We start from the raw sequence: 27,313 nt of genomic DNA, 5'->3' as shown, positions 1-27,313 counted from the left end.
CTCCATTTGGATTGAAAGAAACAACAGGTATCACAACAACATCATGACTCTAACACATATCCTACTCAAAGCTCTTGACCGGCAAGTACGGGATGCCATCCTCGCAAAGGCCCATCGAAAGAACTTTCGAAGCTTATTGCTAGTGTGGCTCAGAACCATTTAGGTGACTTTAAAAGTGATTTTCCAATATAGATATCTTTTTTTTTTTTTTGGGCAAGAGTTATCTCAAGTATCAAGTTATTGTAAACATTACAATCCGATTTTCTAAAATGAAAATTCACATTTTTACAACAAAAAAAAAGGTTGAAAAAACAGGTAAGTTGAGAAGCACGAACATGCACAGAAAAAAGCTTATACGCTAGTCGTACCCGAGAGAGAACTTTGTTCTAATCTTTTTTGTTACAATAATCATTCTTTCTATTTAATTTGTTTTAGTGAGCTGTTTTAATTTGTAAATTAATTAGGTGAATAGTTTCTGTTTTCAACAAAACTTAGATGTTGGGGTCTTCTCCCTTCCCTTCAACTTTTCAAAGTCCAGCAAAAATCAATGCTTCAAACTTCAAAGTCTACCAAATATCAGCGATGAAGTCAAAGTCTTTCCTACACCCAATAAAGCAAAAAAAAAAAAAAAACTTTAGATTACAAGCAGATTTTACCTTTTTCTACGTTTTCGTTTTACACATCTTTTTCTTTTTGGTTTTACCGAGTCTTTTTTTAAAAAAAATTTCATCCCGACTTAGCCGGTTCCGTTAGCCAAATCACCGATTAATCTTTAAAAAAAATATTTATTTTTATCAAGATTGTTTAGTAAGCGCACTAGAGTAAATAATCTGACAAAAATCTATAAATTAACTAAACACCCCCACACACATTAGTGTTGGTCGTGGCAGAAATCGAATTTACAAACATATCTAAGTCAGTAACTCTATGTACTTACCCAAATCCATCTATCTACGTATAGGCTTGCAAAGCTTTTAGTGTCTCATGTATTATTATTACGTAAACTCATGTAATAGCAAAATTGTAAATGAGATATATTATACGTATAACTAAGAGATAATTTGTGTTCGTTTTATCTAACAGCAGGAAAATTTGTGACAAAATAAACTACGAAAAAAAAAGTTCCAAAAGAATGTAAAAAAAAAGCTAATAAAAACAAAAAATTACTTTTTGCATATAGTCAATAATGGTTGGTGAATTGTTGTGTAAACATTCTTCATGTAGTCGTATATATATATATATATATATATATCAACCATTCCTCAAAAACATTTATTTTCTTTTTTCTTTTAATAATCTTCACAATGAGTTTTAAAAGCAGAGTAACCTCAATATCATGTCACAATCTTCACCATTCCGAGGAGAGAATCCCTCTCCGATCAGATTTGTTAGGAGCGCAAAAATCGAATTGAGAAAATATGCGAATTATATTTAAAATAATGAAATCATAAATGAATTACAACAGTATAATATAAGGCAGAAAATAAATCACGCAGGCAAGATATGATATCTCTTTCCTTAATTCAATAAATAGGCCGTAAGTGCTTTCGGACAATCACGATTTATGAATCCCAGGATACAACCGATCACGAACTATTAGAGTACCACACCAGTAATAGAACTCAAGCGAACAAATCTACGTTATACTCTCGAAACTACTAAACTAAGAACTTACTTGGACTAAGCAAGGGAGAGGGAGAGAGATCTTCAAAGGAAGGAGTCTTTGTGTTTTTGAGTGTTAGAAATAATGAGAGGTTGTGCCTCTATATATAGTGGAAGGAGAGAGGTCTCAAGAAAATATTCACTGAATATTCTCGGAGTGCTGTCCAAGTTGCTTGGAGTTCACACCAAGTCTTTCCAAAAAAAAAATGGGTCTAAAGCTGTCCAAAAAACTCAAAAGCCCACAGCCTACGGCCCGCGTCAATGCCTAGCCTAGCCCGCGTCCGTGCTTGGCCCGTCCCACGTCCGTGCCCGGCCCGCTCAATTCGGCTCGCGCATGGGAACCTTCCCTCTTCCTTCTACACACTTTTGAAACTAGAAGAGTGTAAAACTATATATATATATATGAGTGAAAAATCAATCATATTTCCGATGTGGGATATTTCTGAAACCATCCCAAGTAGCTCACTTCACACTCTTATTTTTTATTCAAATCAACTCCGTTTTGGACGTATGAGTATACCATCTTGTAGTACTCGTTACCAGCATTCAATTGCACTATTGACCCGACAATTCCGATCAGCCATTTGGCCGGAATTTGGCCGGAAAGTCACTGTCCAAAACCTGCAATTTTTCTGAAACTTATTTCTGAAAAATTCAGTTCCAACAATCCCCCACATGAATAGAAATAAGTCGAAACATATGACGACATAACTAACCCTATAGACTGACACTACTAGCTAGACTAGACAGACCTTCGAGAGTATAGGCGAAACTAACTGTATCTGAGTTGGTGGCGTTTTACAACCTTGAACCGACTCATTGTTATCCATGTCGAGTTTACTCGGCCAGATGGTGAACATGATGTCTTGAACCATCCGGATTTGTATGTTAACTTAGACAGCAGGCATAACACAGCTTTGTTTTCTCGTAGAACGAGGTTCTCTATTGTGTTCATTGTGGCCTTGAACATGCCTGGTTAATCATGAGTGAACTTAGAGAGTATAACCTCATATATTCTCCTAGAAACGGCCTCATTTCACACTCACAAGGTGATTTTAATAGCTGCTTGTATTTAAAGAAATATCCTGTAATTATTTCAAATATTTTACAAAGTTACATTTTAAATCATATGCTTAACCTCTAGCATACAAGAAGCACTTTACATCATTTTAGGAATTCGGAGAAGACAAAAGTCTCTTAGTGCTTGTAGCAGATTCAGCTAAAAGAAGAAAAAAAAAAAGAGTTTGCAGAAGATGAATTCTACAGAGTTTAGAGCTCCAAGATCCATGAATAGTGCGGCGTTGAATGTCCCATTGGCTGATATATTTTGCTTAGGCCCTGTTTTTTTCCGGTAGCCGTAATCGAAGAAAGTGAAGCGTTCTCTTATCTTTTAAACACGATCCTATATAAACTAATTTCTGGAACATGTGAATCGTCATACTCATATTATATAACTAAGAATCAAATTCGAGTTACTTTTTTTGTTTTTTAATGTTCTTAATTTGTGTTTACATTCGTTTATGAGAATCAATAATATAGAGGTTGATGTAACAGTATATACTGGTTGTAATTCAGAAATATAATGTTCACAGTTCATAGGAAGAAAAAATATATTGTACTTGTTTTGTGAAATACTTAGAGCATGGCCATTAGTCATCCTCATTTGAGTATCTCTAACTTTTCATAATATTAAAAATAGGAAAAAAGATACTCAGCTATATGAAGTATTGTTCAATACATGCCCACACATCCCAACTTTAAAAATGTATTGCCAATTACATGAAATATATGTATTGCATGGTCACATATATCAACTATATGATGACATGTGCTCAACATCACAACCATTTTATTCTAGTACACCGTTCATCAAAATCCGATGTTGACCAGTATTGACCGGCGTTGACCGATGTTGACCAATAAAAATATGCAATTTTTTTTGTTTTTAATCTTAGAAACAAAAAAAAGATTTAGTTGAATTATTTAGGAATCATTTATAGTGTTTTATAATGTTAAACATATATGGATCCAAAATAAATATATATTCTATATAATTCCATTAATTTAGTCTTGTAATAGTTATCTTTTTCAATTTCAAAACTTAACTAAAATTGAAATAAAAATCATTCATAAGATATTAAAACTTAAATTCAAACCAGATAATCTTGTTATAATAAATCGAATAAGAAAACTATTTATTTTAACTTTATTAATTTAAAAACATCAACTTCTTACTTAATTTATCTAAATATAAAATAAATATTATTTAATATTCTCAACCACAAAAATACTTAGAACCAAACCCAATACATATCAAAATTATTAGAATTATTGAAAAATGTTATATACTCATGGTAAAATAAAAAAATTAATATCTGGAAAAATTATTAATGATTTTTCATTTCAGTTTTATTAATTTTTGCAATATAAAAATATATTATATATCTGTTAATCCATCCAGTCTTATAATAGTTAGTTTCTTTTTCTATTGCAATTAAAAATATCAACTTACTATTTGATTTATTTAAATACAATTTGTTTGTTATTTAATAAAAGAAATCTATTTGATTGTAAACAACAAAAACACACAATATTTATTTTTAATATATAGAAGATCCAAAAAATTGAGTTTGCAAAAAAATATATTTGACTGTAGAAAATATTAATACATATATATATATATATATGAATTTAAAATAATTATTAATAATTTTTATTTAACTATTAGTTTAGATTCAAAATTAAAATTACTAATTATAAGAATGAATACATTAAAGATGTAAACAATTTTTTTTTTGGTTTCTAATATTAAAAACAAAAAAAAATTGCATATTTTTATTAATCAACATCGGTCAATACCGGTCAATACTGGTCAACACAGGATTCTGATGAACGGTGTACCGGAATAAAAAAAAGTTGTGATGTTGACCACATGTCATCATATAGTTGGTATATGTGACCATGCAATACATATACTTCGTGTAGTTGGCAATACATTTTTAAAGTTGGGATGTGTGACCATGTATTGAACAATACTTCGTGTAGCTGAGTATCTTTTTTCCTTAAAAATAATACTAATTTAAGTTTAAATCCTTACACCCTTGTTTTTATTTTTTCTCCCCCCATTAGTCATCCCTAAGTGTCTTATTATTTTTGTTACAAAATGTGTTTTAAGTATATTTTATAATGTTATAAATGTTGGTTATATAATGTATGCAATGTTAGGAAAATAAAACTAGAAACTGTAAGTATAGTAGAATACATATAGTAAAAAAAAAATTATTACTTTAAAAGAAGATCAAATAAGAACATCCATAGCAACAACATTCCGGCTGAGAAAGCAGAAAATGCAAACAACAACTTGTAGTATAGTTAACTCTTAAGGGAAAAAAAGAACTCATCAGTCAGGCTTACCTCTGACTGTGGACTAGTAGTGGGAGTGTCGGCAATGCCTTCGCCAGGGCTGGCACTAGTAGAGGGAACACTGCAACTTGTAGGTGAATCAGGTGATCCTTGTGCATCGTTTTGGCCTTGTAAGCCTTTGAAGTCACCAACATCAATGCCTTCGCCAGGGTTGTACACCTCCAACCACACAACGGTCTGGTTCCGGGACAAGATCCTAAACCAATGTTCCCAGAAGCATCACATACTCATCAAAGACCAAAGATTTTGAAGCAATAGTTAAACAGAGCAAAACCATTTCTCAGTTTTGAATTCGTACCTGCATTTGTTGGATTACCGCAAGATCGAACATCCACAAGCCAAGCCTAGAAGCAGCAACTCCAGACATGAGCATATATGATGCTAATTTCTCCTTTTCCACCCAAATGGATGTAACACAGACTAAAAGACAGGTCCACTAAAGAAACAAGAGCCCCACTTTGATAACATATTCATAGAAATCAAAGACCAGTTCAGATAAAGTGGTGTTCTGTTCTCCCCTGTTTTCTTAGCAAATCCAAAAATCTCAAGGAATCTAAGCTTACCCTTGTTTCATTGATTAGCTATGTCAAAGCGATTCCCAGAAACATTACACAATTTGATTCCGATTCTATAGCAATTCTCACAAACCAATCGAAAAGAACCTAGCTGAGAATGGTGAAAACACATGTACATGTCTATCTTAAGAGCCCATCATCCTTCCCTCTTAAAATTATCATTAGCATTATCATATCATATAAGTCTAATACATGTCTTCTACAACCTTGAGCTGATCTAGTAAGAGCTTGTACAACCAAATAGGATTACAAAGCAAAGAGTAATCAACAATACAAAACCAACAGTTCAGTTTTTTGTGATAATTAGAAATCTAGTAAAATCAAGTGGACTCTCAAAACAACAATTCCTCACCCTTAACAACTCCATCATCAAACAATTTCTTCTGGACTAACCCAATCTACAGCAGGAACCGGGAATTCCCAAATGAGGCAAACTAAAGATGAGCAGTGTTAAGCAAACCCATTGAGATACACAACGCATAAGAAACTACACAACTTTTATTTTGCTCCAAGTCCCATAAGAACAAAAAATTCAAAGCTTTCCTCACACAAAGTATCAAATCGAACAAAAGACAAAAACTTTTTCATAAACCTATACATCTCACATCACCTATGACTTTCAAAACTTATACAAGAAACAGAACCATAATCTAAATAATATATAAGATGAGTTTGTTTGGATTACCTCTTTTTCGTTGCCATAGAGATTAAAGCACAATCAATTTGGCGATAACCGATCTGCATCAAGAAGAAGACTCTTTAGTGATTTAGCTAATACAATCATTAATCACAAATTAGAAAATCACAAGACGAACCTTTACAGCAGCTTCGACAGCGTTTCCGATGAGACCAGGATCGGCCTGCCACGTTCCGAGACCGACTGATGGAATCTTCGCTCCAGTATCTGATTTCGTCCGCCATGATCTGAGATACGAGAGATGTATCACCTGAAATCAACACTGAGAGTCTGAGACTGAGCTAAAAACAAAAAAAAAAAAAACTAAACTAAACTAAACTAAACGCAAGCAAAAGAGTCTCTATCCTTCTCCCTATCTCTTCTCTCTCGGTCTCGGGTTTTTTCCCTATCACTCCTATTGCTACTCCTCTCACGGTCGATCTCTTAATCTCTCGATCCTTCTCTAACCTTATCCCTCCTTCTCTCCTTGCTCATATGCCCCACGATCCCTCTTACCATTGTTCTCTTCGTCGTCTTCTCCTCCGAAATCAATAGATTAATACCCAGAATTTTAAGAGATCATTTTTAACTGGAAATCGATGGGTTGTGAATCAACTTATGAAAAATCGATTTTTCTCCCTATCTCTTCTCTCGTTTGTAAACAGATAGAGAACCAAATGCAGAAAAACAAAAAAAAAAACAAAACAAAAAAAAACCAAACACCAGCAATAGAATTATGACACTAGAGGATCTCTCAGTGTCTTATTTTAACTTCGCAGAGACCAGTTTAACTATATAAGGAAAACAAAATGTAAGGAGATGAAAAATTGAATTACTAGAGTGCTCTTAACATATTCCTTCTATTAGAAATGTTTTATAGGTAAGATGGTTGTCGAATGATTCGTAAAAAACTTTGTCTTTGATACAACTAGCTAGCATGAGACAAGGGGTTGCATGCATGATGCAAAATGTTTGCAGCATAGTTAAACACTGCTGAGAAAGAACTACACATGCCAATGAAGAGTGTACTTTTTCGAGGTCTATCATGTTAGCTTAGAGCTAATGCTGAAGATGATCTTTTTTACGTAATATTTTGATCGAGATGGTGCTAGTACTATATCATGTATGTAGAGTAGAAGATAAAAAAAAAAAAAAAATTCCCTAAGACTTTATAAAGAAGTAGGGATCACATATATCGACTTTGAGTGTAACCAATGTATTGTGCGTGAACTGTAAACCTTGTGTAATATGTCCGAGACACTTGATTGGATTTGTATATTGATCGATAAACACTTGTTATTTGGTTTGGTCTAGTGACTCTAGTCACTGAATCGTAGAGGTTAATGCATATATACAACATTTTGAAGGCCATCGTGTAATGTGTGTTATTGACGTCTAGCTGAGAAAAGACTAATTTTGCTACAACATTACACTCATCACCAAATAGATGGTTGTTAGTTTGACAACTAAATTAGATATGTCGCAGCTTACATCAAGTTGTTTCTACCACCCATTAGCTAGTAACAATTTAGTTTGGAAAATCAAGATTAAACGAACCATGTACTATAATAGCAACAGATGATGGGATGGGACTACCGTCGACATTTCATTTTGTTAAAATTTTTGTCATTTAGAATCATCTGTGTATAGTACGCATGCTAAAAATGGGAAAGGGATAAACCAGTGGTGGTTAGGAACAAGTGTTCTTTCAAGTGAGTAGTCTCGAGATATAAAGTCAGGAGGATCAGGCCTGGCTTGTGGATTTTTCGTTTGTGTTTCTTGTGGACTAGTACAATTTTTGAAAGTCGAAAACCAGCGTCCAAATAATTGAAGAGAACATTGAATTCCTCTTGAGTTTAGTCCAACGTAATTATTACGAATGAATAAATAACTATGGAAAACCATTTGGAAAACTAATTAAAAAGAAAATTTATTGTTGTAAGAAGCATTTTTTTTTTTAGGGTTGACTGATTTACAACTAGCTAGACAAAATATTCGTTATATTGGTTTTGATTAATCCCAAAAAATTTAGGTATCCATTATTTTTGCTTTTCGAATTATAATACCAAATAAAATAACATATTCAACGTTACGTTTCAAGAAAATTATAGCAGTGAAATACATTACAAAGTAAATATGGTGTAAAGAAAACAAAACAGCTAAGCCACACCCCAAAAGAAAATTATAGCAGTGAAATACATTACAAAGTAAATATGGTGTAAAGAAAACAAAACAGCTAAGCCACACCCCAAAAGACATATATATATATATATATGTCTACGCACATTACATTTGCAGGATAAAGATTTTGAAAAATTGAGTGGTTGGATCTAATGGATGAAAAAAAAGAGGAAATACATACAAATTTAGTAGGAAACGTAGTAAGTAAGGGTATCCTAATTGAAAAAGTTGTGGTCATAATCAAAGATCCAAGTAAAAAATGGTAATATATCAAAGACTCTATTTGTTACAATTCCTGATAAATCTGTTACAATTCCTGATAAATTTGTTACAATTCTTGATAAACCTGATTCTTAATGTATATCCAAGTACTTTGTTCCACTTTTATCGGAGTTGACAAGGTTATAGTAGAATTCATCCATATAATTATTGTATTAATATACACGTTATTGTAGTAAAAAAAACTCATTCTTCATCCATACCCAATAAATAATTATTTTAACGAAGATTTTACTGGTAAAAAAATCTATTCTTCCTCTTTAACCACACAACTGATTTCCACTTTCATCGGAGTTGACAAGGTTATAGTAGAATTCATCCATATCGTTATTGTTTCAATATACACGTTATTGTAGTAAAAAAAACTCATTCTTCATTCATACCCAATAAATAATTATTTTAACGAAAATTTTAGTGGTAAAAAATCTATTCTTCCTCGTTAACCACACAACTGATTTATGCTCTATTCATTTTGTTTATTTTTTAATTTATGCTTATGTTTTGCTTATCATTTGCTTATGTTATTCTTTGATTTTGTTTATTTTTTCAACTTTATATTTTTCAAAAGTTTTAATAATTTTTGTGTATTGTACATGTGTAGTAAAAAATAGTGCATCATTTAAATGCATTAAAAACTTAATCTTCTGTTCTAGTATATATATAGAGAGAGAAAGAGATAAATATTAAGTTTTACACATCTAAATTGAAATGTCACACTCTTTTTCTAATACTTTAAAAGTTCATTTGAAGAAGTCAAAACCATGAAGAAATTTCACCTGTTTAATTATGAATTTTTTTTCCCATGATTAGTATCTTATTATATAAAGTTGGGTTTTGAAAGTTAAGCATTAACAAAATAACATGTGTCAAGTTATCAATTTTAGATTTTGACTAGTGTAAAATTTAATATTTAATAGAAAGATAATTATCAATTGATTGATTATATATGAGAATCCTAAAAATTTCGAAAGGAAAGATAAATGACATGACTAACCACTCATTATTCCAGCACGACATATGTATAAATTGATTATTCCATAAAAGTTACTAGGATTAAGGTTGAAATAAACGACAAAAATGTGACATTGCTACTACTAGGTCTTCTTTACTTTGTCATCCGATCGAGCTTTACTCCTTTATTTAGAAGAGGAAGCATCTTCCTCCGCAATAGCTTGGCTCTTTGATTATGACCACAACTTTTTCAATTAGGAGAGTCTTACTTACTACATTTCCTACTAAATTTATATGTATTTCTTCTTTGTTCATCCATTAAAACTAGAGATGTCAAACGGGTCAGCCCGCGTCCATGGCCGTTCGCAGCGGGCAAATTCTATTTTTAGACCGCAACGGGCTGGCCTGCTAAGCTCGCGGACATAAAAGTTATGTCCAAGCCTATCCCGCTAAGCCCAGCGGGTTAAGAAGCTAGCCCGCAAGCCTAAATAATATATTAAAAAATAAAATAAAATAAATAAAAATATATAAAAATAAAGTAAAAATAATAAATAATAATTTTAAAAAATAATTTTAAGTAAAATCAATGTTTGTATTAATTTTTTATAGATGTTTTAATTTTTTACATTAAATTATTTGTATTATCACATACTTTTAAAAGATATATATTTAAAATTATATAAAAATAGTTATGTATCTATATTAAATATTTTTTTTATTTAATATTTGAAGACCGCGGGCCGATCTGCCAGCCCGCGTGTATTTTCAAAAACCTTATTCTGCTAATGTAATTGGCGTAGACATATACACTTACTACACGTTTTCTTTAACTTCCGATAATACAGTATACTCAAAAATCACATTTGAAAACACGCCATATACTGATATACAAACCATATTTCAGTTGAAATTTCATACGTTGATATTTCTAGCTAGTTTTAATATTTCTCTTTTGGGGTGTGGCATGTGATATTGTGATTGTGAAGATCGACAGCTTTCATTTAGCTGTTTTTTTCTATCGTGAGTCGTGACACCATATTTACCTTCGAATGTATTTTCTTCTTTGATTAGTATAATTTTCTTGAAACGTTGAATATGTTATTAATTTGATATAATTCTTATTTGAAAACATTGTAATTTGTTAATAATAAATAGCAAATTTGCAACTTACCGAATCGAAGAATGTAATGGCACTAAATTAGGATCAGTGGTGACTTACTGGATTTTCATACGACGCCTTGTCACTGAACATGCATGGCAGAAAGACAAAGTAAAGTAAAAAGGAGATCTTTAAGAAATTACAGTTTGGACCCAAAAAAAAAATTGTGGCTATGGCGTTGTAGTTAACGAAAGATATCTTTAAGCACTAAATAAAACACACACAAATTATCTTTACCGTGTAATTATTTAAAGGAGATTGGTTTTAACGAGTTTGGAGATGGGATTATCATGAATTAATGTCACATGATCAGTGCAAACATGAATCAAAAGTGAAAATTTTCACTTCTCCAAAAACAGCTTGCTCATTGTACTTTGCATAGAAAAAAAATCACGATTACTAAACTTTTTAAAAATAACTTAAAACAGAGTAAAAATATTATATAAACTACCTAGGATGTAGTATGAGCGGTCACAAAACAATTAAGGAATTAACGTACGTGAAATAAGAACATAACTTTCGTGCTTCATCAACTATAATGTAAGTAATTTATTTTCATGTTATCATATTCATAGCATGAAGCAATAAAATATGGGAATTCATGTGCGTATCTATTCGTGGTGTTCTGTGTTTAGGTGGTTTCTTCTCAAGTTGCAGCGTTGCTTCCTACTGTTGGTACCGCAATCATCCATTTCGGGAGTTGGACCATGGCCCAATTCCTCAGGAACATGGGCCGGAATCATAAGCGGAACTGGCCCATCAAACGTTAAACGAGAAGAATGGAGCGAGGTGAAGAGCAATAAAAGTCACTTCGGAGCTCGGTAAACGGTTAAAGATTCCCCTAATCAATTGTATTAAATAACGTGAAATGTGCGGGATTTAATGAAAAAAAATTAATGATAGTTGGGAGTATAAGTACGAATAGAGAGGTGTTTGTAATGGGGGTCAAAAAACTTTTACTAAGCAATAACATATTACTTTCACTTCGCAACTGCAATCTTTACTCTATTATTTAATTCGGAACTAGAAGGTAGAAGAGTGAACTTCGGTTCTCACATTTGGCGCTAGAAGGAGGGGGGTTATTACCTATACTCTCGCTAGTTTCGACTCCGCCCTCAGATCCATAACAATCCAAAAGCTTTTGCAGGATCTAACAAAAAGTCCGACCGTCAGCAAGCGGCTTCCACCGATCTGACCGAGCGCTTCAGTAGTTTGGAAAGGCAAGTTTCGACTCGCCTGGAGACTGTCACCAGCTCGATTGCCAATCTCTCGGCTTCCCATCAAGCTTACGCAGATCGGTTCGATCTGCTTTCTTCCAAACAGAAACAGCGGCGGCGAGCTTTAGACTTCACCAGCACTATTCCACCGCTCACCCCGCAGCAGGTAACGGCCGCGACAACTCCTGATAACATTTTCCCACCATAGACGACTCCTCAAGAGACACCATCTCCAGTAGGAAACAACAATACCACGGTTCGGTTCGAAATCGCTGGATCTTCGGGAGTTCCAGTTGGGGCCCCTCCCCCAGTGGGAGGAAGTGTCCTCCAAGAGAACCTTGCCCCGGCCTATGCGTCCAATCCGGAATTCCATTGGATGCAAGACGAGATCCGAGATATGTGGTCTAGGCTGCACATTGCAACCACTTCAGTAGCAGACATCTCTCGAGTAATCGAGGAGTCGAAGCGAACCCGTTTCTCTGATCTTATAGCCAGAGTCCGCGTCAAGGATACCGAAAAAATAAAGTTCACTAGTTACAAAGGAAAAGGGGACCCAGCCGCGCACCTCAAGAGCTTTCTGCTCACTGCTAGTCGTGTGGACCTCGAGCCCCACGAAGCAGACGCCGATTACTGTAAGTTGTTTGCGGAAACTTTCTACGGACCTGCTCTGCTCTGGTTCCCATCTTTGGCGGCCAGCTTCATCAACAACTTCACGGAATTGCTATCGTCTTTCATCAAGCAATACTCGAGCCTGATGGAAACAGCTAAAACGGATGCCCAACTATGGAATTTAAGTCAGAGCGCCGGAGAGTCACTTCGCTCGCATATAACTAAATTTAAGGAAATCCAAGTCCAAATCCCTGGGCTTTCCGACTCGACTGCATTGGCCGCCCTGAAGAACGGCCTCTGGCACGAGTCTCTCTTCCGCGAGGAGCTGACTGTGAATCAGTTCACGACCATCCAAGACGCTCTACCTCGCGCATCGAACTGGATAGTAGCAGAAGAAGAGAAGGCAGCCGCGGCCCAAAAGCATAAAGTTACCTTGAAACCTAGGTTTGAAGCACCCGCTAAGAAAACTCCTCCATCAACTCCAAAGTCCGGGCTCGGCACCTTCATTGTGGATAAGTCCCCACAAAAAGGCTCCCCCAGGGGCTCACCATCCAAGCCACCATTCTCACCACATTCCAAGAGTGGAGTAATCCCAAGTAACAAGTGGGTTAGGGACGAGAACGCTTATTGCGAGCTGCACAAAGCCAACAGACATTCAACCTGAAACTGCAAGAAATTGATGCACCTTCTCGCAGAAAAGTTTGTTTCTGGTGAAATGCCAAGCGTGACTATTAGCGAGCTCGATCAACAAGCTGCACTCGAGGTCGATGATGAAGTCCCGCCATCGAAGAAACCAAAGCAAGCTGATGATGATACAAGTCCCAAGAAAAGGATAGACGTCATCATGGGTGGTTCGCGTCTCTTCCGAAATTCAAAAACAGCGATCAAGGATCACCAATGGAAGCTTACCAACTCGGGTACAAAGCCAGTAAAGCTCACCATAGATGTTCTACCCGAAGTCACCTTTTCCGAAAAGGAGGCCAAGGACTTGGATTCTCCGCATGATGACGCTCTGGTCATTTCACTTGATGTTGCGAACCACGAAGTCTGTTGAATCATAGTCGATACTGGAAGTTCGGTGGACCTGATTTTCCTGGAGACCCTCGCTAGGATGGGTATTGGGAGAGAACACATAGCAGGTCCTCCTTCGCCACTAGTTTCGTTTACAAGCGAAACATTCATGTCCTTAGGGACGATCACTTTGCCCGTCTCCACCTGATATGATCCTTCCAAGGAATCGACGCTCTAAGGTAGGTAGACTGATAATCCTAGAACTCTGATGGCTCGCGAAGCTGGATGATAAGGCGTGAGATAAACTTGAAAATCCTTATGCCCCAAACTCTCTTAAAACAAACCAAACAAAGCAAGGCGGTGGAAATTTAGATAGATGCTTCGCGGAGACAGATGACAAGGCGTGAGACGAATCCCGAAAATCCTTGTGCCCTAGACTCTCTTGTAACGACTCTTCAATCCTCAGCTACTGAATGGCAACGTCAAGTGCGTCAGAATCACTTGATATACCGAAACTCTTTGATGTAACTCCCGAAGGAGAACTCTTTGATGTAACCCACCAAGGAGAAAGAACAAGTTCCAAAAGGAACAAAGGAGTTTACCACTCTCAAATAAAAGATAAAAGATTTCTTGATTGAATGATTTTCTCAAATGAGATTACATGTGTTTATATAGGGATAGAAAACTTGGTCACAAAGCCAAGTATTGATTATTCTTGAAACTAAAAACATTAAAGATACTAAGTTGAATGAAGACCAAACTCTTGGTGCATGTTTCCTTCCTCCAAAGTGACTTTTGGTGCATGTATCTCTTATTTTCGTCACTCTTCTTAGACCACAAAATAAAGTAATTATTTTGGGCTTTCTTGAGCTTGTATTAGGCTGAAAGTGGACTGGACTTGATAGACAACATCCCCATTAGAATTTCCCATGCTCACTTTGGCCATAAACTCTTGAATTGACCCATTATATGTTTCCTTTTTCTTCTCTCTCTTTGACTATTTGATCCAACTTGCTGATGAGAAACAACATTGGCTGTACCATTTCTTCCCCTTGGGATTAGTACAAACACCTCGTGGTTGCCAAACATAATTCTGGAAGCACCTAAACCAATTGGACCTAAAACTCTTCATGTGAAGAACTAGATTGACCTCCTTTGACATATGAAGCGTAACTTGTGGTTTGTTAGCCAAATCTTGTGTTCTTGGGCTTCTTGGAAACACAAGAGATCCATTGAAATCCTCCAACTGATTTCGTGTCGAAATTGTTGCTGAACTGGTCTGTGTAATACAATGTTTGGCTCAGACGTGAAACTGGGACTCAAATAGATCCGCTGATTTGAAATATCCATATATTTCACATATGAACTGATCTCAATGTGATTCCAATTCTCCATGGTTCTGGAATGGATCAAGATTCCATAACAGTTTGGTTCATAGCTTGAATCTGTCTGACTTGGTTGGAATCCTCCGTTGAATGCTCGTAGGTCCAAATCGCGTAGCCATGAGTTCACCTGATTTGTAACATAAATAACTCCTTCATACATACTCTGATTGGACTGATTCCACTTCGATATAATCTCTAAGTGAGGTAAGAATGTATCCCAAATAGTAGTTTGGCTGGAAGAATTTAACTTTGACTTTGTTTATGTTGAACAAGGCTCAAGAGTCGTTTTGGATGGTTTCATGATCATATCACCACCCAAGGCGTCGCTAAAATGGTGGAGTTCACGGTCTTTGACCGACCTGCGGCCTACAACGCAATAATGGGAACACCTTGGATGTTCTAGATGAAGGAAGTGCCTTCGACCTACCATCAGTGTATAAAATTCCCAACCTCGCAGGGAGTTCGGGAAATTTTAGGGAGCCAAAGAGTAGCAAGAAGTTGTTACCTTACGAACCACAAGCTGTTGGTTCAATAGCAACCACATCTCGAGGTCACGAAGAAACCAGTTCAGAAGCAACTCAAAGGTGATCTCAGTGAGTCTATTTTTATTAGTGATAAGTTTCCAGACCAGGAAATCAAGATCGGATCCGGGTTAGGAAGCGAGCTCCGAACCAAGCTGATCTCCTTCTTGAAGGAGAACATGTCCACCTTCGCGTGGTCCGTTGACGAAACGACGTTCAGGCCGGTAAAGCAGAAGTGAAGGAAACTTGGCCCTGACCAAGCTGAAATCATCAACAAAGAAGTAGATCGCTTACTGAATGCAGGTCAGATCCGCAAAGTAAAATACCCAGAATGGCTCGTAAACACGGTGGTGGTAAAGAAGAAAAATGGAAGTCACGAGTTTGCGTTAACTTTACCGATCTGAACAAGGCATGCCCTAAGGACAGTTTTCCACTTCTGCACATCGACAGGACACGAACTGATGTCCTTCATGGATGCTTTCTCTGGTTACAATCAAATCCTCATGAATTCAGAAGACCAGGAAAAGACCGCATTCATTACGGACTGCGGGACTTACTGCTACAAAGTGATGCCATTCGGATTGAAAAACGCCGGAGCAACCTACCAGCGTCTTGTGAATCGGATGTTCGAGCAGCAGCTTGGGAAGACCATGGAGGTCTATATTGACGACATGCTGGTGAAATCCATAGAAGCCAGCTCGCACCTTACGGATTTGAAAGTTTGTTTTAACCTTCTAAACCAGATCGGAATGAAGCTTAACCCTAAAAAATGCACTTTCGCAGTCCCGTCAGGAGAATTCTTAGGTTACATTGTCATAAAACGAGGGATCAAAGCAAATCCGAGGCAAATCAATGTCTTCTTATCCATGAGTTCTCCAAGGACGTTACGAGAAGTGCAACGTCTTAACGGACGGATCGCAGCTCTTAATCGTTTCATCTCCCGATCAACGAACAAGTGCCTCCCATTCTACCAGCTATTGAAAAAGGAGGGAAAAACTTCGCGTGGGATGCGAAGTGCGACGAAGAATTCGCTCAGCTGAAAGCATACCTATTTCAACCTCTGGTCTTGGCTAAACCTGAATTAGGAGAACCACTCTTTCTATATGTAGCTATCTCGGATAGTGCAGTAAGTGGACCTTTTGTTCGCGAAGAAAGGGGGGAACAGAAGCCAATTTTCTACATTAGTAAGTCATTTACAGGGGCACAATCCAGGTAACCCATGATGGAGAAGTTGGCTCTAGCAGTTGTCACTTCGGCAGGAAAACTACGGCCATATTTCTAGTCCCACTCGATTGTAATTCTAACAACACAACCACTTCGGACAGTGCTACACAGTCCGAGCCAGTTCGGCAGATTAGCTAAATGGTCAGTCAAGCTTAGTGAATACGACATCGAGTTCCGAACCCGAACTTGTGCTTAAGCGCAAGTTCTACCAGACTTCCTCATAGAACTTTCACTTGCCAATTCGGTAGAAAGAAATATCGAGGCCCCATGGAACTTACACGTAGACGGTGTGTCCTCAAGGACAGGTGCACGAATTGGGGTTCGCCTCGTCTCCCCCACTGGTGAAGTAATCGAGCAATCATTTCGCCTGGCATTCAGTGCGTCGAATAATAAAGCCGAATATAAGTCTTTTCTTGCTGGACTACGTCTCTTAGTGGCAATTGGTGTGCGAAAACTCCAGGCTTTTTCTGATTCACAATTGATCACTAACCAGTTCCTGGGAGAATATGAGACAAAATATGGGCGCATTGAAGCCTACTTAGCGGCAGCTCGGGAATTAGCGGATAAATTCAATGATTTCAAAATCACTAAGATCCCACGGCGTGAAAACTCCACTGCAGACATTATAGTGGCGTTGGTTTCTATTTCGGACCCCGCAACTACAAGAATTATCCCAGTAGAGATACTGTTAAAAAGTTTGCATGTGGTAACTCAGGAAATGAAGTAAAAATCCGCTGCAGAGGTAGCCTAGAAGGCAACTTCTGACCTTCAACCACTGGTAGACTCGGCTCCCATCGAACCATCTCCAGAAATTACGGACACATCTGCGATCGAACAAGATTCCACCCAAGCTTCGGAAGTATCCAGTCCACCAACAATCGACCAGACTATTCTCCCGCACCAACCTCCGGGCAATACAAACACCAACAATTGGGGGGGGGGCAGGAGACTGGCGGAGCCCGATCTGTGCTTACTTGGAAAAGGGGGAACTCCCAGCAGACAAATGGGCAGCTAGGAAACTCAAAATTGTCAATGCACAATATTGCATTTATAATGGAGCGCACCTACGCCGAAGTGTAGCCGGTCCATATCTGACATGTGTCACCAGAGAAGAGCCTGCGACATTAATGCGAGCATAGTGGCCCCAACAGAAATCACTCCCGAGGTCGTACCTTGGCCTTCATAATAAAAAGACAAGGGTATTTTTGGCCTACTATGGTCGTTGATTGTGAGGAATATTCCCGAACCTGTGAAAAGTGTCAAAAGCATGCTCCGTCAATCCATCAACCTACCGAGCTTTTGTCATCTGTGTCTGCACCTTATCCTTTCATGAGATGGTCCATGGATATCATTGGTTCCTTACATCGAGGCCCGGGAGGAGTTCAGTACGTGCTGGCTCTTACTGATTATTTCTCCAGATAGGTGGAAGCAGCAGCATACGCAAAAATAATGAGCGAGGAAGTGGAACAGTTCGTGTTAAAAAACTTAATTTACCGCTACGGCGTTCCACACGAGATCGTCACCGACAACGGCCCGCAATTCATGTCCTCGAAGTTCGATTGTTTATGTGCGAAGTGGAGAATATGACTCAGCAAGTCGACTCCTCGTTATCCGCAAGCCAAGCCGAAGCGATGAATAAAGTTATATTGGCAAAATTAAAGAAACGGCTCGACTCTCGCAAAGGACGTTGGCCAGACGAGCTACTAGAAAAACCCCCTTTTCCTTGGTTTACGGAGTTGACGCTGTAGTCCCAGCCGACATCGAAGTATCCGGAGTCCGCACAACATCTAATCTACTTCAGGCCAAGGAGAATGAGGAATTCCTGCAGGTACCCTGGACGTCATAAATGAGCGTCGGGACCGAGCTTCAGTTCGGATGCAGAATTATCAGAATGCGGTAGCTCGATATTATAATTCAAAGGTTAAAGGTAGGCCTCTAGCAGTCGGCGACCTAGTACTTCGGAAAAGTCCACGAAAATACCAAAGAGGATAATGCAGGAAAGCTAGGGATCAACTGGGAGGGGCCATACAGAGTCACCCGCGAAGTACAAAATGGGGTCTACCAGTTAGAAGATCTGGACGGGAAAGCAGTACGAAGGTCCTGGAACTCTATGCATCTCAAACGTTTTTATAATTAGTTCGAGTAATTTTGTACCGAACTCTATACCTTACCTCGTATAGCTCGTACAAAATGAACTGTTCCTTTATAAAAAAACTTAAAAAGAAAACTCGAAGTAAATTCCTTAACTTCAAAGGATCACTTCGTAATACTTATCAAAAACCGAGCTCTTACTTCGTGCAGTTCAAAACACTAAGAACCTCACTTAAAGATTTTTAGACTTCGGAGTCCCGAACTCACTAAAAATTCGAAGTAACTTCGCACGATCCAACTCTCGCTTCGAGGATTCAGCTTAATTTCCGAAGTTTGCATCAGACCTATAAGTCAGGTCTCTTTCCAAACTTCAGTGATAACAGTGTCACTAAGAATCTATTCAAGCCGAAGTCTTACTTCGCACTATCTAAGTCCAACTTCGGGACCTCATTTTCATTTCCGAAGTTCGTATTAAGATTATTTTATAAAATTTGGGTTCTTTTCGGTTTTCGGCAAAAATTAGAGGGAACGTAAGAGGAATTATATGATTAAAAGTCAAAAACCAATAACAAAAGTGGTGGTCACCGGGACCAAAAGCCCTGAACCAACTTCAGCAAAAATAAAAGAAAAATAACAAAAAGGGGGGCAACTCGTGCCAAAAAAACTCTGACAAAAGTAGGGGCAAGGTCGGTCACAGCAGCTCCGTCCACCTCAAGAAGAACCAGGTTCATCTCGGAGATCCCCACCTCCGAAGTAGTATTAGATCGGATGGCGTGAAGTTCCTGGTTTGACATTTGACCGAAGTTAGTCCTGGATTCATCAATGGTGATACTGAGGGGAGGCTCATTGCAAAGGATTTTGGGAGTATCCGCCAAATGGCCGGAAAACGCTGAGAGATCAAAGTCACGAACGGCTACCTTTGTGACCTCATTGTCGGCATTTTCCTCGTTGGCCCGGAGAATCCCAAGCTCAGCTTCGAGGTCTTCTATCTCCCCTCTTGTGATTTCTTCAACCAGCATATGATTCGCCCTAATCTCGGCAGCTCGAATCTGGGCCGGGGCTAACCTCTCACGCTCTTTGAAGTGGACTTTCACGTCCTCTATCAGCGGTCGAAGACTTCGTCTCATAGATTGCCTTTCTTCTCTCTGCACCGTTGATAAGCTCAAATTGTAATACCCTAATCGTACTAACAGCCTTGCAGTTGTAATACTCTAGGGGTCGAATTCACAGAGACTTAGATCACACAATAGACTTATTAATCTTTTAATTATGCTAAATCAGAATATTAATTTAAAAACAGTGCAAAAACAGAATTAAAAACTGTTGTAAATTCAGGAATTAAAAACACTAGGTCTGGGGAAATTCTCTGGAATTTATGAAATATTAAATCAATTGACAAATTAGGATTCAATCAATTAAAATCAGATCTAGAACTCTAAACAGTTTTGGTAAAATAATTCAGTTCTCACTGCAATTATTATCTAAATTTAAAACCAGAAAATCTAAATTTCTTTACAAAATTCTAGGTTAAAAATCAGCTTTAAAAATCAGTTTAGATTGTTCACAAAATTATTAAATCAAATCTCTTTGCAAGAAATAATTTTGCTCATCAAAAGTTTTAATCAGGAAAATCAAGTATACTCTCATATCAATTTATTTTCCTAAGTATTAATTCTAGGTGATCAATCAAGAATTAATATGAAGAACAACCTAAGATGAAGATCACAGAAGAATCAGAATCCTAATAAATCCACAGATCTAATAAATCATAAAAACCCTGTGAAAAACCCTAAACCTAACAAGCAAACTACTCAGACATAATCAATGAAGCACAAGATATCATTATGAATAACATGCAATAGATATTGAAAAGTAAAAGAGGGAGTTTAGAAATCATCTCTTTACAAAGAATTCGGATTCTTCTTTCCCAAAAGCTCTCAATAATCTCTCTCTCAAAAACTGCTAGAAAATAACTTAGGTCTAAACAATGACCATAAAAATCTATAAATACTCTAAAACACGTCTTGGGACTTAATTGCAAATAAAGGAAACTTGGATAAATTTTGTAAATCTTCTAAAGCTTGTGAAGAAAACTTCCGATTCGGCTTTTAGGGACTGCATCGATCGATGCTTTGGGTTGTGTCGGTCGATGCATACTCTTGAACTCGACTCCAACCTTTGTTGATCAGCCTTACTTTGATTATGCTACAAATCATCCTTTTTAGCTCCTTTGTGTTCCATCCGTGCCAATGAGTACCTAAACCTATAAAGACTCAAAAACAACCTAGAAAACAAATCAAAAGACTCAAAAAGACACTTAGACCATGGTTAAAAACCACAAAAACTATGATATATCAACTTCCCCAGACTTAGCCTTTGCTTGCCCTCAAGCAAAACATAAACTTAGACCTGTGAAAGAGGTTTGAAAACATAGGAACTCCCTCAACTGGATATAACTGATCTTCACACTCTTCATCGTCTTAACTCTCAAGAACTTACTTCATATACTTTGTCATTTGAAAAGGATCAACATTTCTTACTCAAATCCCACAATCCTCTGGAATCTCTAGTCTCACCATCGTCATCTCATTACATAAATTAAAGCAAGTACATGTGAGTTCTTACCTTGGTGTATTGATCAGTGGCATATGGACTCTCTTCAGGCCAAGACATTTTTCATACATCTCCTTTCCTTTCCCTTTTCTCACTGATAATGAGTTGTTTTCTCCTAACTTTCTTTTATTGTTTTTTTATCAAAGATGTAAGTGAATACCAAAGTCATTGGTAATTTACCTACCCCTCACTTCCAAGCTTTGTGTGATCATTTGACTCAAGAATAGAATAATGAGGTCACAGGTAATTTACCTACCTCTCTAAACTGATCAAAATCATCTCATCTTTTATTCTTCCTCTTTTTCTGATTTTTCTCTCTTTTTTTTACACAACGCTGAAGGGAAGAGAGAGGGGAGAAAACTTGGATAAATTTTGTAAATCTTCTAAAGCTTGTGGAGAAAGCTTCCGATTCGGCTTTTAGGGACTGCATCGATCGATGCTTAGGGTTGCGTCGGTCGATGCATACTCTTGAACTCGACTCCAACCNGGTCTAAACAATGACCATAAAAATCTATAAATACTCTAAAACACGTCTTGGGACTTAATTGCAAATAAAGGAAACTTGGATAAATTTTGTAAATCTTCTAAAGCTTGTGAAGAAAACTTCCGATTCGGCTTTTAGGGACTGCATCGATCGATGCTTTGGGTTGTGTCGGTCGATGCATACTCTTGAACTCGACTCCAACCTTTGTTGATCAGCCTTACTTTGATTATGCTACAAATCATCCTTTTTAGCTCCTTTGTGTTCCATCCGTGCCAATGAGTACCTAAACCTATAAAGACTCAAAAACAACCTAGAAAACAAATCAAAAGACTCAAAAAGACACTTAGACCATGGTTAAAAACCACAAAAACTATGATATATCAACTTCCCCAGACTTAGCCTTTGCTTGCCCTCAAGCAAAACATAAACTTAGACCTGTGAAAGAGGTTTGAAAACATAGGAACTCCCTCAACTGGATATAACTGATCTTCACACTCTTCATCGTCTTAACTCTCAAGAACTTACTTCATATACTTTGTCATTTGAAAAGGATCAACATTTCTTACTCAAATCCCACAATCCTCTGGAATCTCTAGTCTCACCATCGTCATCTCATTACATAAATTAAAGCAAGTACATGTGAGTTCTTACCTTGGTGTATTGATCAGTGGCATATGGACTCTCTTCAGGCCAAGACATTTTTCATACATCTCCTTTCCTTTCCCTTTTCTCACTGATAATGAGTTGTTTTCTCCTAACTTTCTTTTATTGTTTTTTTATCAAAGATGTAAGTGAATACCAAAGTCATTGGTAATTTACCTACCCCTCACTTCCAAGCTTTGTGTGATCATTTGACTCAAGAATAGAATAATGAGGTCACAGGTAATTTACCTACCTCTCTAAACTGATCAAAATCATCTCATCTTTTATTCTTCCTCTTTTTCTGATTTTTCTCTCTTTTTTTTACACAACGCTGAAGGGAAGAGAGAGGGGAGAAAACTTGGATAAATTTTGTAAATCTTCTAAAGCTTGTGGAGAAAGCTTCCGATTCGGCTTTTAGGGACTGCATCGATCGATGCTTAGGGTTGCGTCGGTCGATGCATACTCTTGAACTCGACTCCAACCTTTGTTGATCAGCCTTACTTCGATTATGCTCCAAATCATCCTTTTTAGCTCCTTTGCGTTCCATCCGTGCCAATGAGTACCTAAATCTATAAAGACTCAAAAACAACCTAGAAAACAAGTCAAAAGACTCAAAATACACTTATAACATGGTTAAAAACCACGAAAACTATCATATATCAACCCTCTCTATCTCGCAGTTGTTCCCAGCCTCCATAAGCTGGTTGCGAAGCTCGACCTCATGTAGCCTATTCTTGGCCACCTTCTCGTTTTCAGCAGCTTTGAAGTACAGTTCGCCCGCCTTCTTCAACTTTCCCCTGAGGTCCTCGTTGGCAATCCCTAGATCGAGAACCTCTACCTCGGCTTTCTTCATCCGAGCCCGAATCTGCTCGGCCTTCTCTACCGTTTTCGCGTTCTCAGCTTCTAACCGAATGTATTCCGCTAGTTGACCTTCAAGATCGGCCACCTTGCGTTGAAGCTTAGCCACTTTAGATACCGAGGGAGAGGCGAACAGCTGTTCCTCGTAGGACGCCACGGTAGTGTTGAACTCGATCATCATCTGCAAAAATTGAAAGTTAGTAAAGAGACACAAAGATTTATGTAATAGGTAAAACAGCCCCCTTTTTTACCAACCTCGCCGACTTTGTCCGCAAATCGGAAGAAATTTCCGCGGTTCATCTCGGACATGTCGGAGAACGCTGGGATGCGGACTCCGGGACGCACATAGCTCCTCATCAAGTCAGTTGGAGATGCGGGAGGAGCTGAGCCAAGTATAATGGGTTACTCCCAATCAGACAAAAATTAAGGAATGGCGTCAAGATTACTACTTACCACGGGGAGAGTGGCGATGTTCCTTCAGGGGAATTCGACCTGAAGAACCTTCGGACTCTTTGGCATGCTGGGACTCCTCGGACTTCTTTTCGGAGAGGGTGACTCGGTCCCGAGGCTCGGAACGGGTCCGCCCATCTCCCGAAGAAGAGGTTCGAGCTCGGGCTTTCTCACGAAGAGAAGAAGAGGAATCTAACTCCTTCCTCTTCCTAGACAACTCGGTTTGCTGTGTGTCACTGTCAGTTCGCTAAGAGTTGTTACCAGCAGCCGGAGCAGGAACCTCGCCCCCTTTAGGGTCATCAGCAGAGTCTGAGATGACAATCACTAGGGTCCCTGATGGTTCCGAAACAGGAGCAGTAGTAGGCTCCAAAGTAGGAGCAGGAGTTCGGGCCAAGGTCGAAGCATGGACTTCTGCCGGTTTTTAGGTCGAGGAGTCAGCGCTCTTACCCGAGATATGGGCCTTGTCTTCAGCCAGGGCAGTGGACATTAGCCTCTTTGCTTCCTTCTCAGCGGTCTCGAGCTCCTTCTTAAGAGCCTGTTCTTCTCGGTAACCCATCGAAGAGGTGTCGATGCGGGGTGGGAAAGAGGCAACATAGGAGAATTTTCTGAGCCTTACTCCGGACTCCCTGATTCGCTCACACGAAAAAGAATCCCAGCGATCTGACCACCGCGGAACTTAGTGAAGTACTCCGCAAAGACTGGAGCAAGCTGACCACGCTCGAAGTGGGCTGCAAGAAAAAAAAAGGGCAAGATTTAAAAAAATACATAATAAATAACAAGCGAAAGGGTGTGTAGTGCCGTGTAAGGCGTTCTGCGCTACCAATTTTCGAGGCTCACTTCGACACGTGCAAACCCATGAGGTGACCAAAGGTCAGCTTGTTGACGAGGAAAAAGAAAAATGACTTCCGCCATTTCTCATCCTTCTCGGGGAGGTCATCAAAGACCTTCAGACCGGAGAGCGGGTTCACATAAAGGGTGCCCTTAGTACGACCAGTCTTCACAGTATAGATATGGAGGAAGTCAGCAAGAGATAGCCTGTACTTATGCTCCTCCGCCAAGGTTTGGAGACATAGAACATTCTGAACAAAATTCGGGCACATTTGAGGTAGGGCGAACCCGAGCTCGAACATCATTCGAACGATGAGTTCGGGAAGAGGAAAGGATAGCCCACAACCGGAAAAGAAGCTTTCGAACGCGCAGCAGTAACCAGGAGGAGGATTTTCCGGGGATTTGTGAGCCTCCAGGAATCGAATCTTGATATCCGAGGGGATTTCACACGATCCTCTAATTTCCGCCACATCTTTCTCGGTGAGAATAGACGGTGGGTGGGGGCCTAAAACTCCGAGAATAAGGGGTTTGGCGGTCTTGTTCGGAGTATATTTTGGAGGAGACATGGCTCTCAAAGGAAATCAGGGGAAGAGATAATAGTGTTTCCGGTGAACAGTAATCATGAAAGCAAATAACGAGAGCAAAAAGGAGAGATGCTAGACATAGTTCAGGAATTAATGAAGAAGAGAAGGGAGAAGACTACCTTTATACGCAAGGCTCTCTCGGGAAGTAAAACCCATCATTACCACAATCAAATCATGGGATACGGGGGATATTTAGTTTTCCGAAATGATCGATTGGAGATCAAAAGTCCTCCAAACTAATCAGATCGGTAGACTTGGGGGGCAACTGTTGGTACCGCAATCATCCACTTCGGGAGTTAGACCATGGCCCAATTCCTCAGGAACATGGGCCGGAGTCATAAGCGGAACTGGCCCATCAAACGCTAAACAAAAAGAATGGAGTGAGGTGAAGAGCGATACAAGTCACTTCGGAGCTTGGTAGCCGGTCAAAGATTCCCCTAATCAATTGTATTAAATAACGCGAAATGTGCGGGATTTAATGAAAGAAAATTAATGATAGTTGGGAGTATAAGTACGAATAGAAGGGTGATTGTAATGGGGGTCGAAAAAACTTTAACTAAGAATAACATATAACTTTCACTTCGCAACTGCAATCTTTACTCTGTTATTTAGTTCGGAACTAGAACGGTGGTAAGCACCCCCGCCAGTAACTTTTCGGAGGTAGAAGAGTGAACTTCGTTTCTCACACCTACGTTTTGTCATCCCTAGATTGCATAGGACAGTGAACTAAATCTGGGATGCTTTGTTGTGGTCGTCTCGTGGTGGTGTTGGTCGAGCAGCTTTGTTTTTGCGGTTTTTGGGTATTTATTTTTCTGTGGTTGGTGAAAGAGTCTATGTAATCTTCGTGAGGAATTTGTGTTATTGATACGTATTAATATATAGTGTACAAATGTATCCTAACTACTAAAGATATGATATATAACAGTAAATATATGGATATAGATAGTGATGTTAAAACGGGCTCAGAGACCGCGGGCCTAAACGGGTACCGTTATAAAAATTTAGGTCCGTACCCATTTATTAACACTATCAAATAAACGGGTTTTAAACGGGTAAGCCCATTTAAACTCACGGGCTTCACGGGTCTGATAAAAAATTAATGGGTAGCCCGTTAATTTTTTTTTCTGAGTTTTTGTTGTTTCTGAAAAACGCGATGTCGATGGTTTGACCTGACCTTGTCAAAAACGATGACCTCGCCGTCTCTATCTCCAATCACCATCTCTATCTCCGATCATGCTTGGGGCTAAAGCTAAAGGCCTAAAGCTCGAATCACGAAGATAATTGTCTCTTTCGTTCCTCACTGCTTATGGGTAACATGGTAAGTTTGGTTTTTCTTAATTTCGATTTTGGGGGAATTCGATGGATACTTTGTTAAAATCACCAAACAAGCTCGAATTTTTCGTCCCTTAGTTTCATGGGTTTGAGAGATTAAGGAGTAACAATCCAAACCCTTCAAGGGTTAAGCTTGGTTTGAAGAAAAGGGCTATCAAAATTGGCTCTGGTGTTGTTGTTTCCGCGACTGCGAGTAGTACTAGTGCTTAATTTTGAACCTCTTCTTATACTTAGTTAGTGTTACCATATCTTTGTGATTTTGTATTCAGTTTTTAGTAATTAAGAGTTGTTTAGTGATTTTTATTTTGTGTTAATTTTGCTGTTTGATTTGTACAGGAGCAAACAGTGTTGAAAAGAGTAGCACAAAGAGTTTAGACCTCTTGCCAAGAAGGAGCGCTGTTGAAAAGTTCTTGGACTCTGAGAGTGACAAATCTGATTATGAATGGTACTTCTTTGAGTGCTCGAATGTGAATTCTCTTAATATGTTGAAGTGTTAAGTTGTTTGATGAGGAGATTACGTTTGTGTTTAATGGTCGATTTGGATTATGTTTAATGGCA

At 38.3% G+C, this 27,313-nt stretch overlaps 1 protein-coding gene across 2 annotated transcripts; it reads right to left on the bottom strand.

Moving 5' to 3' along the window:
• LOC104719496 (aldo-keto reductase family 4 member C10-like) lies at nucleotides 4,891-7,154 on the bottom strand. 2 transcript variants are annotated; one of them, XM_010437427.2, is made up of 5 exons: nucleotides 6,853-7,154; nucleotides 6,476-6,607; nucleotides 6,346-6,398; nucleotides 5,384-5,429; nucleotides 4,891-5,281 (listed from the first exon to the last, which is right to left on the bottom strand). In XM_010437427.2, the coding sequence occupies exons 1-5, from the start codon at nucleotides 6,853-6,855 to the stop codon at nucleotides 5,219-5,221; spliced, it is 297 nt and encodes a 98-aa protein (XP_010435729.1). In that variant the 5' UTR covers nucleotides 6,856-7,154; the 3' UTR covers nucleotides 4,891-5,218. The 2 variants fall into 2 exon arrangements, with proteins under 2 accessions (XP_010435729.1, XP_010435728.1); XM_010437426.2 differs by having other exon boundaries at nucleotides 6,805-7,152.

This window comes from Camelina sativa, chromosome 10 (genome assembly GCF_000633955.1).
Source record: "Camelina sativa cultivar DH55 chromosome 10, Cs, whole genome shotgun sequence".
Lineage (NCBI taxonomy): Eukaryota > Viridiplantae > Streptophyta > Magnoliopsida > Brassicales > Brassicaceae > Camelina > Camelina sativa.
Note: the sequence above shows the minus strand (reverse complement) of the source record. Positions and strands in the feature narration are given on the sequence as shown.

Coding starts and splice junctions, on each gene's coding strand:
- LOC104719496 (XM_010437426.2), bottom strand. CDS start 6,855: ATGGTAAGAGGGATCGTGGGGCATATGAGCAAGGAGAGAAGGAGGGAT. Junction 6,608..6,804: donor AGGAGAGAAGGAGGGATAAG/GTTAGAGAAGGA, acceptor TGTTGATTTCAG/GTGATACATCTCTCGTATCT. Junction 5,282..5,383: donor CGGTAATCCAACAAATGCAG/GTACGAATTCAA, acceptor ACATTGGTTTAG/GATCTTGTCCCGGAACCAGA.